Source organism: Dama dama, chromosome 1 (genome assembly GCF_033118175.1).
Source record: "Dama dama isolate Ldn47 chromosome 1, ASM3311817v1, whole genome shotgun sequence".
Lineage (NCBI taxonomy): Eukaryota > Metazoa > Chordata > Mammalia > Artiodactyla > Cervidae > Dama > Dama dama.
Window position 1 is genome coordinate 81,250,584 of NC_083681.1, and position 17,895 is coordinate 81,268,478.

Sequence of the window (17,895 nt, forward strand, 5' to 3'; positions counted from 1 at the left end):
GAACACGCAGGCACGCACGCACACACATCACCACAGCCCCAAAGCCTGCGAGCAGCAGTTGTCTTAGACAGAAAGGCTTTATTTCTTTTAATGAAATGATTTAGGACATAACTCAATACGTTATAAAAACCATTCCCCAGAGGACATTTTTATATCCTATGCAAAGTAAATAATCATCTCCCTTCTTGAAGAAGAAAACCTCCCCAAAAGGCTTCCTCAGAGATCCTTGGGTCCAGCAGGCTCTGAGGGTGGCTGGGCTGACACTATTCCGAAAACCTTCTACTGGGTTGGCCCAAAAGTTCGTTCGGGTTATCTCCCCCCCACCTCACCTCCCGCCCCCCGTAACATCTTATGAAAAGCTCAAATGAACTTTTTGGCCAATCCAATGTAACACGAATGTCAGAAGGAAGGCCGATTCCAAACCCCCTCTCCTTTCACAGAGGGGAAAACCGGCTCTGGCCTGCTCAAGGCTGCTGGGCATCAGCGGCAGACCTGGGACCCCCGCCCAGGGACCGCCGCCCCAACCCACCTGCCTCTCTCCCCCCGGGCTCATCCTCTGGGCCGCTGGGGGCAAGCTGGGTGCCACTGCTGAACGCTGGGTGGCGGGACAGCCTCAGCCTTCTCCGGGAAGCGTATCTGGCGCGCAGGGCCCAGGCCGGCTCAGGCTTCAGGGGCAGAGAGACCGGCAGAAGCAGGAGACACAGCTCACCACCCCATCACCCGCCTCGGGCCAGGCGTTCGCCAGGGCCAGCTGTTCCCGCCTCTGACACTGAGAGCCTTTCTGTGCCTTTGCTCCTGTCTTGCGGATGAGAAGTCTTGGCAGGCAGAGTGAGTATGGCTTAAGGAAAGAATAATGGCTACTTAATACAAGCAGCCTGGGTGGGCCAAGTCTTTCGGGGGGCCCGCCGAGGGGGAGGAAGATGATGCATCCTCGGGGCTGCAAAGGGGGGCCTTCTGACCTAGGCGACCTCAGAGGGTTTTCCCTTCCGCTGGCACTCCCGGTCCACCAGGAAGGGATGCACGAACGTCAGCAGAGTCAGCAGCACCAGGATCAAGTTCACCTGGAGGGTGAGGGGGCAGTGAGGCCAAGTCCACCGCGTGCAGGGGCCAGAATCCCACCCGGTTTCTCCTCTGCGTCCCACTCAGACCTGACGGCGCCCTCTGCGATGGACTCCGGGTGACTTTTCGTTCTGCCCCCCTAGGGCAGGGCAAGGAGGTACGCTGTGCCCATTTCACAGGTGGAGAAACTGAGGCCTGCAGAGTCCCTGATGACCTGGGAGGCCATCTACATTAACCCTTTGGCTTTGGGGCTCCCCAGCACACGGTTGGGTTCTCCCACGGACTCCCGTTGGAAAAGCAAGACCCAGGATGTAGCCATGTGCAGAAACGTTCCCGTGGGAACCACACCCAGGCCACCCCGGCCAAGCAAGGGACAACCCCTGCTGGAGACCAACAGAGTTGCCCCGATCTGAGTCTAAGGCCAGGGTCCCCGCCCCCCAGTACTCACGTATAATGGGTCACCCTGGAGAGGGCCTTTGATGAGGGTGAACAGGGGGAACTGCAGCAAAGACACAACAGCCGACAAGGCCATCACAAGTCCAAACAGCTTCCCGAAGTGCTCCGAGGGGAACCTGGGGGGACAGAGGAGGTTCTGGCGGGCTCTGGGGACCCTTGCTCCATGGAGGGGCCGGGCTCTGGTGGGTCTTGGTCAGCCCCCTGCTCCCGTCCCCCTAGGTTACTCCAGCCGTCACTTACCCACACCCACAGGGCCCCCCTTCACCTCTGCTCAGGCTTTCAAGCCACGGACCACAGAGATGGACCCGCGCTCAACCCAGGGAAAACAGCAGGGCCCGAGGAGGTCTCAGGAAAGACACAGATAGATCCACCATATGCTAAATGATGCATGCACCAGCAGAAGAAGCAAGAATAATGACCTCCCTGGTGGTCCAGTGGGTTAAGACGCTGTACTTGCAATGTAAGGGGTATGGGTTTGATCCCCGGTCAGGGAACTAAGATCTCACAAGCAGTGTGGCAGGGCCAAGAAAATATCCCCCCCCACAAAAAAGGAAAAGAAGAAAAAAGGAGAATAGAGTGCCACAAGAAAAGAAAAAGCATTCTTTCTGTTCTTCCCTGGGAGAGCTACAACAGAAGTGGGCTTTGGAGGGTGAGTAGGAGTTCGTCAGGCAGATGACAGAGGCAGAGGGGAGCAGACACGAAGGGCGTTCATGGGTGTGAAGGCTCTGCCCACCCACAGCCTCCAGTGCACGCCCCCTCCCCACCACGTCTGGGGCTCCTCCCCGCCTGCTCTGCCCCCAGCACACCTCCCCCTGCCCCGGGGCATCCCCATTGGGGAGCACACACCAAGCCCACTTACGCCAGCGTGAGGAAGGCCGCGTTGCAGCCGTAGAGAAAGGAGCGGCTGACCACCTGCAGGACGAAGGTGGCGTATTGCAGCGGGAGCACCGGCACGGACGCGCAGATGGCGAAGCCCAGGCACAGCAGGGACGTCAGGGCCAGCGAGGGCACCGCCGCGCGCAGGGCGGCGGCCTTGGCCGGGGCCCCTGGACCGAAAGGGGGACAGGAGGCTGACGGGACGCCCACGGCGGGGGGGGCCACGCGGACCCCTTCTCTCCACTATCCCCATCTCCAACCCACCAGCACAGGCGGATAACTCACTTCCTAAACATTCGGAGGAGGCTCTTGAGAGTCCCCTGGACTGCAAGGAGATCCAACCAGTCCATCCTAAAGGAGATCAGCCCTGAGTATTCATTGGAAGGACTGATGTTGAAGCTGAAGCTACAATACTTTAGCCACCTGATGCGAAGAACTGACTCATTAGAAAAGACCCTGATGCTGAGAAAGATTGAAGGCAGGAGGAGAAGGGGACGGCAGAGGACGGGATGGTTGGATGGCATCACCGACTCGATGGACATGGGTTTGGGTGGACTCTGGGAGTTGGTGATGGACAGAGGGGCCTGGCGGGCTGCAGCCCACGGGGTCTCAGAGAGTCAGACACAACTGAGCCGCTAGACAACAGCAGCGGAAGGACGGCCCGGCCCCGCTGCGGGGCGGCCCCAGGAAGGGAGCCTGCAGGGTGCGGCCTTTCATCTGAGAAGGAGAAACTGTTTACGCAAACAGAGTCTGTCTTCAAGGGGAAAAAAAAATCAAAGCAATTACAAATGAGGACAGGAAAGGAGGCCAGGGGACCGAGGAGGGAACGAAACGTGGTGGCTGGATCTCGTTTCCTAGTCGTGGCTTTGGAATAATGTCAACGCTTGATACAAAAATGTTCTTAAAAATTAAATCAGAGTAATAGGAAGAACACAAGCAAAGCCATTCCCCACCCCCCAAAAAAATCCAACAAGATGAAACCAATGAACCCAACTTTTTATATCAAGTTGCTGACTCTTAAAATACCATAATTTTGACTGACAGCTCCTAGGGGACATATCTGCAGAATGAGAATGGGGGAAAGGAAGGCACGCACGCCAGCATTCAGCACTGATCCTGCTAAACCAGTAATTATCCATAAAGTATATTTAAAAAAAACTATATATAGAATATATATGTGTGTGTGTATATACATAGTATACAGTATATATATATATATAGTATATATGTATAGTATTTTAGGAACCATTATTTTCAGAAGAGAAGAGGTATAAATGCAAAAATCAAGTAAAATTTGAACTAAAATATCAGTATTAGGTATTCACGATTTATTTTTTTTCATCCAAAAAATTATGTATATCTTACCTCTGAGGCCTAAACCCAATGAGAGCCCAGGAGAATCAGAAACCCCAGCATCCAGATTGCCATCTTTAAACCCTGTTTCTCATTCAAAGGGACCCAGGACTATTTGAAGGGATGGCTGGTTTCAGGTCTGGGTCAGGAAACACACCCAGTCAAAGGGACCCGAGCACTCTCTAAAACCAATGGGACTTTCTGTAAAGGACACAGATGCTGGAGTGGTCACACTCCCAGGGGTCAAGGATGAGGGAGTCTGAACCTCAAGAAGGATCGTCAGAGACGGACTGAAACACATCAGACATGCTTAAAATAAGATTTTAAAAGAGAAACTATGAGTGGTTACCCCTGGAAGTTGCTTAGATACCAACTCACTTTTCTGAAAACTAGTAAAGAAGAGGAAAAAGTGTGCGCTGCACACTCATGCCTGACTCTTTGCAACCCCATGGACTGTGGCCCGCCAGGCTCCTCTGTCCTTGGGATTCTCCAGGCAAGAACACTGGCGTGGGTTGCCATTCCCTTTCTCCAGGGGATCCTCCTGACCCAGGGATGGAACCTGGGTCTCCATTATTCAGGCGGATTCTTCACCATTTGAGCCACCAGGGAGACTCAAACAGAGGAAAAAATACGCATTTATTTCAGGGTAAACAAAATAGTTAATAAAGTTCGTCTTTCCAGAGAAAGTTTTAGCTATGAAAAGCAGAAGGAAAGAGTAATAGAAATTCTCTATTTTGCAACCATAATAAAATAATGGGTCTAGGCATCGAGCATCAGTAGCTGCAAGGCGTGCAGCTGATGACAAACTTTTACAACGGCGGATCAGACTGACAACGTCTGAGTGCACGGATCAATCCTAACATCATAAGAAGGCGGCAACCAGTACCCAGGGTCTGCGGACTAGAGCTCGGAGGAAGCCCACGGCTCCACCTCTTGTTATTCTTGCCAAAAGATACTAAACTGAGTCCCCAGTCTGCCTGTTTACAGACAGAGCCTAATCAAAGGAACGCTTTAAAATGACATGCAGAGGGTGCCAAATGCAAAATGTGGGAAGCCTGACAGGACAAACAACCCGGTTCCTTCAATAAACGAACAAAGGGGGAAAAGCGGGTGGGGGAGACTTACTACACTGTGTGGCCCTGGGATGGATCCGAATTTGGACAAATTGGTGACAAAAAGACACAGATGAGACCATTAGCGAATAACAGGACTTCATGAACAGATGACACTGAGAAATTATCGGAGGCTGTCTCAGGTGTCATCATGATATTCCTCCCAGCGATGCTTCACTTAAACAAAAGAGGCCTTACTTGTTGGCACTACAAACTGTAGTGTTTACAGATGAAATGACCTGATGTCTGAGGTTAGCTTTAGAAGCAGCTCAGAGAAGCGGGGCGGGGGGAGATGAAACTCTAGGCGTGCCGGCAGCTCCCTGGGGTCCAGCGGTTAGGACCCGCTCACTGCCGTGGCCAGGGTCCAACCCCCTGGCTGGGGAACCTAGACCCCACAGGCCACGCGGCATTCTCATCCCAGGATCAGGCCCCAGCTCCCTGGCAGGACGCCGCCTGCCCCTTCTCCCCTCTCTCTGACCCCCGCCCCCGCACACCCCTATTCCAGAACCACCTTCTGGGGCTCCTCGGCTTCCTCAAGGTCTCATTCTCTTTCACCACCATGAACAATGACCCGCTGCATTCCTGGGCCACTCCCCGAGGCCCTCACCTTCATCTTGCCACTTCTCACTCCTCCACTGGAAGCTTAGAGGTGGCTTCCGCCAGGAACACACGGCGTCACTGCCCTGCTGTGTGTTGCCACAGCCCCCAGCAGGTTTATTTCAGGGACCGCAAACCTTGATTACTGGCATATCTCTACTCTCTAGACTAGAACAGTGCAAGAACAAGGGCGTAACTGTCAGGCCTGTGACCGAACTGGAACTGTTCTTGGCACATAAATGGCACTCAGTGACTAGTGGGTGGATGGATAGATGGATGATGGATGGATGGTGGATGGATGGATGGATGGATGGATGGATGGACGGATGCGTGATGAATGGAAAAAAGGACAGATGATGAATGGAAGGATGAATGAGTGATGGATGGATGGGTGGATAAAAGGACAGATGATAGATGATGGATGAATGATGGAAGGATAAGTGATGGATGAATGAGTGATGGGTGGATGATTGATGGATGGATAGGTGATGGGTGGATAAAAGGACAGATAGTGGATGATGGAAGAATGATGGAAGGATGAATGATGGATGGATGGGTGATGGATGAATGAGTGATGGGTGATGGATGAATGAATGATGGATGGATGGGTGATGGATGGATAAAAGGACAGATGATGCATGGATGGATGAACGAGCCATGGATGGATGAATAGACAGATACAAGTAGAAAAGGATTTAAGAAAAAAGACGATGGGCATGGAGGTAAACAAAAACCTCCCCCAGGCTGGCTCCCTGGCCCTCTGGAGAGCGAGGCTCACCTGTTTTCTTCGCCTCCTCCTGGTACTTGTGTTTGAGCCGGTCCATGAGCAGGCCATTCCAGGGCGCACACAGCACTCCAAAGAACTGAGTCACGGCAAAGGCGTTTGTGTAGGTGCTGACTGCAGAGGGCAGAGAGGGGTTGGGCGGTGAGAGCTCTTCAGGACTGCCTTCCAGAGGAGGCCACCCACCGCCCCTGCCCTGCCTGACCCTCCAGCCCACACCCCAGGCTCAGACCTCCCTCAGAGCACAGAGCCCTGCTGAGCTCAGCGCCCCACCGCGCGAGGTGCCAAGTCCCCAGAGGTGATGTGCAGAGGAGCTGCCTCCTGGCCCCACAGCCTACCTAGTGCGCTATCCTTGCTGGCCAAGTTGTTCAGCAGGGAGTTGAGGGTGCCGATGAAGAGGTAATGCCACAGCTGTATCACGGACAGCCACACCACGTGCCAGGTAAAGCGCTGAGAGAAGACATAGCTCCAGAAGGAGCCGGGTGCCTGCTGCTCTCCAGGGGTCTCTGAAGGCGGGGGAAGGAGATTCGGGCAAGAGTTACCATTAAATTGGGGGGGAACAGGGTGCAGAGGTCTCAGCGGGAGAGCCCGAGCGCTGAGCTCACTCGCTCTTGCCTCCCCGGGCTCTTCGAGGGCAACACCCCCACCTCCACGCAACATCCCAGCCCCACTGCCGGGCACGGCTCTCCCACGCTCTGCCATCTGACCCTTCACAGCTGGGACGCTTCTCGCACTACCAACCTTCCCGAACGATCGTTCTTGGCAGGATGAGGAAGACGGGCAAGGACAGGAGAAAGTCGGAGGAGAGTGCGGGATGGCGGGGGACAGCGAGGATTTCTGCGGCTGCGAGCCACCCCCCTCCTCTTTCAGGACCAGCATCTGAGTCTCCCACAGAAACCTTCCCCGCCCTGCTCTTCACGGTCCGGGTGAGCTCTGAGCCTCACCCCAGGCTGCCCAATGGGATCGGTCTCCTCGAGGGGCAGACGGGCGAGGGTTTCACCCTGGGGTCCCCAGGGGCATCTGCTTCGGCTCTTCCTGGATGCAGCCTGACAAGCTCACTCTTTCCTTCACTGGGTGAACTTCCCAGGGTCTTGTTCTTGTTTCTACCTTAGCCAGCAGTGCTCTGTGACGTTTATAACCAAGGCCCGAAACAGACAGAGGAGGGAAAGGCGAGGCGAACTGGAGATGGGTCAGTGAGAGAGGGCTGACCCATGGGACGCGCAGATACTGGACAGATAAGGCACACCAAGGAGTGGGCGGGGAGGGGAAGGCGAGCGATGGAAGACTGAACTCTGGGGAGCAGGGGTGCGGTGCGATGGGAAAGGAACCGGGGACGGAAAGCAGAGATGAAACGGGAATGTTTGCCCCCCTCTGGGCCCCCTGGAGGCTGAGGGGGTCGGGAAGATCCTACAGGTCTTTTTGCCACCTGACCTTCTCTGGCCCTGAGTCCCTGGCAAAGCTCTGGAGGTGAAGAACCACGCTGGCCACAGGGGAAGGCCAGGTTCTGGGTGGGGGGGAATGGGTTAACCAGCAGGCTTCACCTTTCTTCGGGGAAATGAACTCCTTTGACTGCAGCTCCAGCTTTTTGGACTCAGCTGCCTTCTTGTCTTCCTCTTGGGGGCTGTCCCCAGAGCAGAGACTGTGGAAACAGAAGCTCTATCAGCCCAAGCCAAGGACTGGGAGGAGCTGAGCCTGACGCGCCTGGGGGCTGCGGGGAAGGGAAACGGTCCCTCTCGCTGCACACCGGGATCACCTTTTCACAGCCCCGGCGCCCGCGTCCAGACCCAGAGCAGCTGAGTCAGAAGGTCGGGCGTGGAAGGCAGGCTCCCGCTATCTTTTTTAGGCTCCCGCTATCTTTTTTAGAAACATCTCCAGGTAATCCCAGCAATTCTAATCTGCAGCCACACACGGGAGTGAGGGAAGGGCGGGAAGGGTGGAACAGGCGTGGGTTCGAATCCCAGCCCTGCCTCTTCCTGGCTGCGGCAACGAGGCTCAGACCTAACTCTTCTGAGCCTCACTGTTCTCATCGGGAAGATGGAGACGCGGGTGTGCATCCGAGGACTACCGGGAGACGAGGCCAGAGAGCACGCCTGGCCGCCAGGGAGGGAGGAGCTGCCAGCAAACGTCCCCGCTGCCGCTGCCCACACCTCACGGACGCAGAGATGGTCCCGTTTCTTCACCTGCTCTCTTCTCTACTCCTTGCAAAGGAACTTGGCGGCTCTGTTTTCCCAACCCCTGAATCTGGGCCGGCCTCGTGAGCGGCTTCAACCAAGACAACCCATCACAAGGCGTCGCTGGGGGCTCAGCGGTGGAGAATCCGCCTGCCGATGCAGGAGCCACGGGTTCGACCCCTGATCCAGGAGGATCCTGCGTGCCGCAGAGCAACTAAGCCCAGGCGCCAGGGCGATCAGCCTGTGCGCTGCAGAGCCTGGGGCTCTGAGCTCTGGGGCGGCAGTTACTGAAGCCTGCGCGCCCGAGACCCTGTGCTCCCCAACAACAGAAGCCCCAGCAGCAAGAAGCCTGCTCGCCACAACCTGAGAAGAGCCCGTGCAGCAAAGACCCAGCACGGCCAGAAACAAACAATAATGCATAAATTTATTTAAAAAATAAATAAACAGTGTGCCAATTCCAGCCTTAAACCGGAAGAAACCTTGGGTGTTTCTGCACGCTCTCTTGGAACCCTGAAACCGTTAAGTGAAGAAGCACAAGCTAGCCTGCTGGAGGATGCGAGCCACATGACCCAGATATCCTCGCCATCCCAGACAAGCAGACAAATCCCATGTGAGTAAGGCCATCCTAGGCCAGCTGGCCCCCCACTAGCCCTCCAGACTATTGCAGGCATGAGAAGTCCTGTCAAGAGCATTCAAGTAGCTCGCTGATCAGTAGAACTAGCCAGCTACCCCTAGACTTGGGGAGATAATAAACACCTAACATTCTTAAGTTTTGGGATCGTTCGTTACGCAGCAGTAGCTAACCGATACATCCGTGGTCTAGTCCTCTTCTCCAGAGACTGGTTTCCTCTGCCCTACTGTAACCATGTCCACCCCAAACCCTCTTCCCACGCCAGGTCAGAGGAGGGGCTCTGGCCACACCGCCCCCGGCTCACAGTCCTTACCCGTAGCGGTAGTCGGCGGGCAGCGGGTAGGGGATGTGCCCCCGGGGCATCAGGAGGAGAGTGCGCCCAACGTGCCAGACACTGCAGACAGAGATGAAGATAAAGGAGGCCTTGATGGTGATGCCCTGTTCATAAAGGAGCTGCAGAGAAGGGGGGACAGGTCAGCACAACAGTCACGTTCACACCAGCATTACTCACGACGTCCGAAAGGTGGGCATAAACCACCGTCCCTTCCTGGGTGCGTGGGTAAGCAGCTGTGGCGCCCACGCACAGCAGAACAGTAGTCAGTCTTGAAAGGAAGGAAATTCTGACACCGGCTAAAACAAACTTTGAGCTTTGAGGACATGATGCTAAATGAAATAACACAGTCACAGAAAGAAAAAAAAAAAATAGTATGTGATTCTACTTAGGAGGTACCTGCAGTAGCCAAGATCACAGAAGTAGAAGTTATAACAGTGGTTGTCAGGGTCTAGGGAGAGGCAGATGGCGGGTGGGGAGTTACTGCCTAACGGGCAGTCTCAGTTTCACAGGCTTGAGAAGAGTCCCAGAGATGGGTGCTGGTGATGGTTGTACAACAACATGAATGAACTCAATGCTACTGAACTGCACACTTAGACACGGTGAAGGTGGCGAAGTCTACGTTGTCATAACCTGCGCATTTTATCATACAACAAGTCCAGGTAAGAATCCGGGGCTGAAACTTATTTCTAAAAACGAGTCTCGGTCCAGGCTCTCTCCTTCTATGCCGGAAGCTGATTATGGATGCCTGGCGCCCACCCCAAGGCCCGGCCAGCAGCAGGGGTAATAAACACGGGCTACTGCCACCCTCTACCTTGATGATGAGGAAGACAGCCGAGGAGGAGTCAAACGCCCCATTGTACATGGTGATGATGGTCGAGCGGTGTTTGCCAAACAGGTTCCCGATCTGGAGAACACAGGACCAGCCCGAGTCACTTACTCACCCGTGAAGCACATCCCGTATACCCAGCAGGCGTCAGGCCCTCGTACACAGACGCTCCCCCGCCCCAGGAGCTGCCACTCCAGCTGGGGCCCCCCCATCAGAGGCCGCCAAAGCAGCGGGGGGCTTGTGCCCCCCCACGCCCGCCCCAGGGTCCCGCCCGTGCCCTCGGCCGCCTCGCACCTGCAGGTTGGTGATCAAGAACAGGATGCCCCCAACGGCAAGCATGGGCATGGCCAGGAAGAGCAGCACAGCTGAGTCTGCAAGGATCCCAGACGGAGGGGGGGGTGACGCCACCCAGCGACCCGAACACGGAGCCCGGCACTCTGGGCTCCCCCCGCTCCCTACAAGTCTGTGCTCAGGGCCCCGATTCCCCAGCACCCTCCAAGGGTCTCAGGGGACCGTCAAGGCTCCCTCACATGCTCCTGCAAAGGGACCCTCCTCCCCATCAAAGATGACCCTTGGTCGATGGCAGGCTGGATGTCTACAGAGAGAGGCAGGACTCGACCCGCTGCGCGCTTCCTTCACTAAATCACGCAATCCCTTTCATCTTGACACAGCAGGGCAGGGGAGCCTGGGCTGAGCCCACACACCCACTCACTGCACTGAGCTGGATTCTGAATCTGCGACTGTCATCTCATCTGATAAATGGGAACACCAGTCCCTGCTCGTCTGCCTTCCTGAGGCACTGTGAGATCTGAGTGAGAGAATGCCCGTGAACTGCGTTCCCTCTGTTCATTAGACTTGGAGCATTTCCTTTGTGGTAGGTGTTGTGCCTGGCATTAGAAGTGCAGGGCGAAGAAAAAGAATTTCTTGCCCTTGAAAAGACCAACATGCAAAAAAAAAAAAAAAATCATTCCAATCGCTCTGCCAAATGTTGGACAGGAAGACCAGACTAAGAACAACTAAGCACCAAGGACTGGAGTTGGTGCTCAGTTGCGGACGACTCTTTGCAGCCCCACAGACTGTAGCCCGCCAGGCTCCTCTGTCCATGGGATTCTCCAGGCAAGAATACTGGGGTGGGTTGGCATTTTCTTCTCCAGGGGATCTTCCCGACCCAGGGATCAAACCCAGATCTCCTGCACTGCAGGGAGATGCTTACAGTCTGAGCTACTAGGGAAGCCCTAACTATAAAAATAAGTACAATGAAAACAGTGTTAATAAATTGTAACTGAATGCAGTTGCACTTAGAATGTTCAAAGCCTGATTTCTGCTCTTGCCAGTGTTAAAATTACCCCACCCCTATGCGATTTCCCGAGTGAAATCAGAGGCCTGAATGAGAAATAAAAGAGTAACATTCCCACCAGGTGATTCAACCTTAACAAAGCATATGTGTGCTTCCTAATAATATTCTCCAAAGTAACTACTATTCTAGTAACTACTGCTCCCTACCTCGAGACACACTGTGAACTTGCTCATTTCAAAGCGTTCACACTCCTTACCATTCAATTTCTGTCTCTAGAAAAGGTGCCTCCCCAAATGCCCTGAAGGTTGGCTGAGATTCCTTTCAAAAATAGCATCACTGTGGTCTCCACACTTTTTCCAAAACCAAAAAGCCCCATTTTCTGGGGGAAGGGCAAATTGTGGCTCCAGTGATTCACAGATGAGAGTCAAACATAGCCAGCCATTACGTCCACACTCGGCCACTTGAAAGTCACGTTCAGGCTTTCAGGGACGAAGCTGAGCTGATGAGTAGAGTGGGTTTTAAATAACTGGCTTGAGGATCCAGGCTGCCTCCCGAGGTCTGCTCAGACAGAACCCTCCGTCGGCCGTGTTCACGGAACACCAACGGAGACCACCAGCGTCGGGCCAGTGCCACTCACAGCAGATCCAGCTGCTCTTACCTCCTAAGCCCAAACCTGAGCCCCGCAACCTGACTCCGGGGAGAGGACCGGAAGGCAGCTGTCGACCTCTATAATGAGACGCTGCGAGCAAAGAGCACAGCCGGGGCCCCAGCCCCACTTCCCACTAACATGCGCCGTGGCCCTTGCTGAGTCTTTGCAAGGGGGTCTCTGACCTCGGCTTTCTCCTCTACACATTCCCCACTTTATTCCCCATGACGAGAGTGGGGAATAAACCAGACTGGGCACTGAACGGTGGCTCAGACGGCAAAGAATCTGCCTGCAATGTGGAAGACCTGGGTTTGACCCCTGTGTTGGGAAGATCCCCTGGAGGAAGGGAAAGGCTACCCACTCCAGTGTTCTTGCCTGGAGAATCCCCACGGACAGAGGAGCCTGGCCGGCTCAAGTCCGTGGGGTCGCAAAGAGTCAGACACGAATGAGCGACTAAGCATAGCGCAGCACCCAGACCAGTAAAATTTGAAGAGGAAACTTTTTTGGCTACCGTAGAGTTGCTGGTTTGCACCCTGCTAAGTCAGGGTATTTTCAATGATAACCGTTTATGTTTTCATTTCTTTTCTTTCTGCTTATTTTGGCCATGCTGCACAGCTTGTGAAATCTTTGTCCTCTGACCAAGGATCACAAATCCAAGCAGAAGTGCACACTGGACTGCCAGGGAATTCCCTATTATTTCATTTTTTTAAAAAGAGAGGACATTCTCAGACATAACAGAAGAATGCAATCTTTAGAATCAACTCTTTCTCTCTGAAGCAACTTCTCCCCTGCCCTTATTTTTCACATTTCTCACTAAGCTGTTTTGAGAGACCAGCAATAACTCCCTCAAGGGCCCTTTCCAGCTCAGAGCCTGTGTATCTGAGTCCTTGTGGGGTCAGTGTCCCCCCAGGCCCCTTCTGCCCCTGCCCCATCCAGCAGGTGCCTGAGGTCACGACCCTCCCGACAGCACTCACCTGCAGAGGTGAAGGCTATGGTGAGCGTGGCGCTGGTGTAGAGAAATCTGGAACACAGAAGGGGAGACGGAGAATGTTGTCACAAAGAGAGAAACCTGGGGGGCTCCCCTTGTGACCCGGTGACTTGGACTCGGACCTCCCAACGCAGGGGCCCGGGTTCAACTCCTGGCCAGGGAACGAGACCCCACATACTGCAACTAAGGCCCAACGCAGCCAAACAAACATTTCTTTAAAAGACAGAGAAGCCTGGAGGGTGGATCCAAGGTCCTCCAGCCTAGACGTCCCAACCAGCCAAGCCCTTAAAGACGTTTGTGCCTGGTCTACAAAACCTGGAGTTCAAACGCCTCTTGCTGTGTGACCTTGGGCAAGGCACCTCACTCCCTTAGAAGCTTTTTTCTATCAAGGAAATGACTGGACTGATCTAGACCCCAAGCTTAAAGTTCTAGGATGCTATAGATTTCACGACCAAGATCCCAAGGTTACTGGGGCCTCTTAGACGTGTTTGGGGATCTTGTTAGGCAGGGGGCAATAAAAACAGGGCTTATGTGTGAAGTTGTGATTTATGACAAGAACTACATATTTGGTCCTTGTCCCCAGGTCTTGACACAGGGCTTCTAATAATCTTATAAGCTTTTGCATAGAAGACACTATGAACATCTTTTGTTTTCCTGTTCTGATGAGATAACTGTGGATGTGCTCTGCAAAAGCCACAATGAGATGCTTGGAATTTCCACCCCTGTGTCCACTTCTCTACAAAGACAGAAGAGGGCTGGAAATGGAGGAGTTTGCAGAGTTCCCAGGTTGGCAAACACCTCCACAGAACAGGAGGATGCTGCACCCCAAGCCCACAGGGACGCAGGAGTTCCTGGGCTCGGAACCACTGCCCACCTGGCCCTGTGTCTTTTCATGTGGCTGTTTACCTGTATCCTTTATCCTACCCTTTCAGGAACTGGTCAAGGTGTCTCCCTGCATTCAGCAAGCCCTTTAGCAAAGAACTGAATCCAAGGAGGAGGTCAGGGGCATCTCAAGAGTTGCAGCTGACTCAGACAGATGTTGTGGGGAACCTGGGGACCTACCATTGCAACTGGCGTCTTAGGGGGGTGGGGACGGTCTGGTGGGACTGAGCCCTTAACCTGTGGGGTCTGCTGCAGAGCCTCCAGAGAGACTGTCAGGACTGAGTTAAGTTATAAGACCCCCAAGGGCTTCCCTGATGGCTCAGCGGATAAAGAATCCACCTGCAATGCAGGAGACAGAAGAGACGCAGGTTCGATCCCTGGGTGGGGAAGATCCCCTGGAGGAAGGCACGGCAACCCACCCCAGTATCCTTGCCTGGGAAATCCCATGGACGGAGGAGCCTGGCGGGCTCCAGTCCATGGAGGTCACGGTGAGTTGGACACGACCGAGCACTTGGCACACACACCTAAGACACCCAGCTGATGCCAGAAAGTGGCTTGCCACTTCACTTCTGACACATCTGTTGACCAGAAGTATCTCAGAAGTGACATGTTTTGTGTAAAAGTGGAGGAGAAAACACAGGTGGGAAGACTGGGTTTTGCTTCACACACTCAAGGCTGGAGAAGAGGGAAAGGGCAACAGCAGGACAGGAAAGAGGAGACAGGAAACGAGCCCAGGAACGGCGGAGACAGTTGCCCAAGGGCCCAGAGAGCCAAGGACCTGCCACGCCGTCGGCTACGGCCTGGCCCAGCCGCCCCGACAGCTGAACGGGGAGACGCCCGCGCTGCGTCCTAATCACGTCCTGCAGGCCGCCGCTTATCACAGAAGCCTGCCAGCTTGGCAGCACCCCTGTGAGCCAGTGCGGCCTTCCTCCTCCTCCTCCTCCTCGACTACTCAGCCTGGACACCCCCGTCAGAGGGAACCTGGAGTCCCCGCCGCCGAAGACACCCCGGGGCGCCATCTTGCCTAACTTCTGGGAAGTGACGGGGTGATGGGGGAGGCCAGGAAGTGGGTGGTGAGGAGCCACTTGGGTGTGATGAAGACACTGGGTCCCCTGCACCAAGGCAGAGAGAGACAGTTCCGTTTTTCTCTGTGGCCACGCCACTCGGTGTGCGGGATCTGGGGTTCCCCGCCCAGGGATCGAACCTGCGCCCCTGCAGTGGGAGCTCCTAGTCTTACGGGTGTCAGCGGCAGTTCTAGGCTTTGCTGATTTCACAAGCCCTGCCCCAGGCCAGCCCCTGCTACGGGAAGCAGGCCTGGCCGCCTGCCCATTTCAGTACGACCGATGGCCCAGTTTCACATGGAACAGAGAAAGGAGGGGAGGAAAGGGAAGCAGGGGCTCAGGAACAGGGAAGGTCGAGACAGGGTGCCCACACCCGGGCAGGTTCCTGGCAGTGCTGCTGGGACAAAGGAGCCCAGCCGCCTGGCCCGGGGCTCCCGGCAAAGAACGCCGCTGCCCAAAGTCCTCTTGCCTGGCCCTGCCCCGGGGCCCCTGGGACCTACATGGCAATGAGGCGGGCCACAGTGGTCTGGAAACGGTCGAAGATGTAGCCCGTGGGGAAGGTCATGAAGTTGTTCATGAAGGAGGCCAGGGTGAAGATGAGTGAGAACTGCTCGTCCCGGGCCCTGCAGTCTGAAGGAGAGACGGGCACATCTCAGGAGTCCAGGGTGGACGGGCCAACCCCCCACCCATCCCAGCCTTCCTGCCAGGCGGGCACCCGGCCTGGCCCCAGTCCAGGGCAGCCTCTTCCATCTCGGACAGCCTGCCGGGGGGGCAGGGAAGTTACCCCTCAGACGAGCTGAGCCGTGACAGCCGCTAATCACGCCTTGGGAGCGGGCACCTCCCTCCCCAGGCACCTCGTAGGTTCAGGTTGAGGGTGGGGGAGGCTGACGCCCCCTTTTTCTCACCACAGAAAGCCTGGCGGGGGTGGGGGGGGGGGTGGGCAGAGCTGGAGTCTGAGTCCAGACTCAGAGAAGGTCCTGCTTCCTTACCATCCAGCCCGGTGGCATTGCCCAGCAGCCTGGCATCCGGTTCACATAGCTCCTCAAAGTAACGCTGCTCTTTGAAGACGAACACCAGGGACGTCCAGCCAAAGAGGACGCCCGCGAAGCCGAGGCACTCCAGGAGGCCTGTCACCAGGGTGGCCACACGGAAGGGCAGGCTGCGGCCCTGCATGGCGCCAGGGGCAGCCGCCGCCGCGACCCCACCGCTGGCCTCGGGGCTGACCCCGCCTGGCTTCTGAGCCCTTGGAAAATTCCTAGGGTCCCGCTGGCTCTCTGCTTTCTGGCTGTTTCAGGCTTGAGCAACAGTCATCCACTGGGCTTCTCTGGCTCCTGTGAAGTCAGGCGGAGGCTGCTTAGTCCACAGGGCACTGTTGGGCAAGGCAGGGCGGACCAGAGGCCAACTATCAGAGCCAGTTACAAAAGCTCCTCCATCACACAGCTGGCAACAGCTGGGGAGGCTGGAGCTGAGCCCCAGTTTCAGAGCGGAGGCCACTGAGGAACAGTAGCAGTTCTGGGCCAGGCACAGAGGCTGGGGGCCCCGCACGAGTCCTCACTGAGCCTGCCGGTACCTTGGTTAAGTGGGTGTCTTCCTAATTCCAGTTCACTGACATAAGCAGGGAATTTTGTCAGCGTCCCCAGGTCACGTGGGCGGATGCGTCACGCCGCCGGCAAGGAAATGGCAAAAACATCCCCCCCAAGCCCCCTCTCTCCCAGATCCCCCGCGATCCAAGGCTGGGACCCCCAATACCTCCACCCCAAACCCCGCGCCCCTCTTCCCATCACCATCCGCCGGGAAAGCACCAGGGAGCCGCTCCCCACCCCCATCTCGCTGCCCGCGGCCCGCGGCCCCTGGCACGTGGTCAGCCGCCCGGCGGACTGGGGCGCCCAGGCGTTTGCGCAGCGCCGGAGCGCGCCGCCCCACCGGCCCCGCGCCCGCGGCTCCGGCCCCGCGTCCTAGCGACCCCGTGCCCCTGGGCCCTGGCCCCGCGCCCTACCGGCCTGCCGGCTCGCTGAGCTCCCCTGGCGGCCCGCCGCGCGCCCTTCCCGATTTGCAGTCGCACCGCCCCTCCCAGCCCGTCTCCCGCTCTCGTCGCGCGCGCGGAAACCCGGGGCGGGGCGGCGGGCAGAGCCGCCGCGGGCCCGGCGCTCTCCACAACTTGCTTCTGCCCGACCCTCGCAGTCTCGCGCCTCTTTGACCACGCCCGGGGGCCTTCCCTTCCTGCCCGCGTCTGACCCCTGCGGCGTTGTTTTCCTTTCGGATCCTCTTCCCCGCTCCCAGCTGCCATGACCGACACAGTTTTAATGCTGTTGCGCGCACGGGCAGCACCGCCGCCCCCCGCCCCACGGAAAAAAAAATCACAAACTCACAGCACACAAAGGGCTTGCCCGCAGACAGACGGGCGGGGACACACACAACTGCTTCCTTGAGCCCCACCTGGACCAAGTGGGCGGGCACGGGTCACAACTCTTCGCATTTGCCCACCAGCTCAATCCTTTCTCCTGAGTATTTATGCTCCTCGCGCCGTCAGCAAATCCCAGCAGAGTCAGAGAACCAAAAACAATAACTAGAAAATGCAGACCAAAAACAAAAGTGCCTGTATGTCAGTTATTTCAGGAACTGTTGCCTCCCATTGCAGGGCGTGCCTGCCTGCTCAGCTCAGTCGCACTGACTCTTTGCGACCCCGTGGACCGCGGCACGCCAGGCCTCCCTGTCCGGCACCAACTCCCGGACCTTGCTCAAACTCGTCCATCCATTCCGTGATGCCATCCAACCATCTCATCCTCAGTCATCCCCTTCTCCTCCTGCCTTCAATCTTTCCCAGC

The 17,895-nt window shown here is 56.1% G+C and overlaps 1 protein-coding gene across 5 annotated transcripts; it reads right to left on the bottom strand.

The window, feature by feature from the left end:
• Positions 1–58: 58 nt before the first annotated feature.
• On the bottom strand, positions 59–17,458 carry SLC43A3 (solute carrier family 43 member 3). 5 transcript variants are annotated; one of them, XM_061153905.1, is made up of 13 exons: positions 17,440–17,458; positions 16,060–16,401; positions 15,571–15,700; positions 13,114–13,160; positions 10,491–10,567; positions 10,182–10,274; positions 9,350–9,489; positions 7,776–7,873; positions 6,573–6,740; positions 6,232–6,351; positions 2,375–2,561; positions 1,508–1,631; positions 59–1,061 (listed from the first exon to the last, which is right to left on the bottom strand). In XM_061153905.1, the coding sequence occupies exons 2-13, from the start codon at positions 16,241–16,243 to the stop codon at positions 960–962; spliced, it is 1,470 nt and encodes a 489-aa protein (XP_061009888.1). In that variant the 5' UTR covers positions 16,244–16,401; positions 17,440–17,458; the 3' UTR covers positions 59–959. The 5 variants fall into 5 exon arrangements, with proteins under 5 accessions (XP_061009888.1, XP_061009879.1, XP_061009866.1 ...); XM_061153896.1 differs by having other exon boundaries at positions 16,060–16,439; positions 17,440–17,454; XM_061153883.1 differs by lacking the exon at positions 17,440–17,458 and adding an exon at positions 17,067–17,220 and having other exon boundaries at positions 16,060–16,439.
• Positions 17,459–17,895: the final 437 nt, after the last annotated feature.

Coding starts and splice junctions, on each gene's coding strand:
- SLC43A3 (XM_061153905.1), bottom strand. CDS start 16,243: ATGCAGGGCCGCAGCCTGCCCTTCCGTGTGGCCACCCTGGTGACAGGC. Junction 10,568..13,113: donor CATAGCCTTCACCTCTGCAG/GTGAGTGCTGTC, acceptor GGATCCTTGCAG/ACTCAGCTGTGCTGCTCTTC. Junction 2,562..6,231: donor GGAGGAGGCGAAGAAAACAG/GTGAGCCTCGCT, acceptor CTTTCGGTCCAG/GGGCCCCGGCCAAGGCCGCC.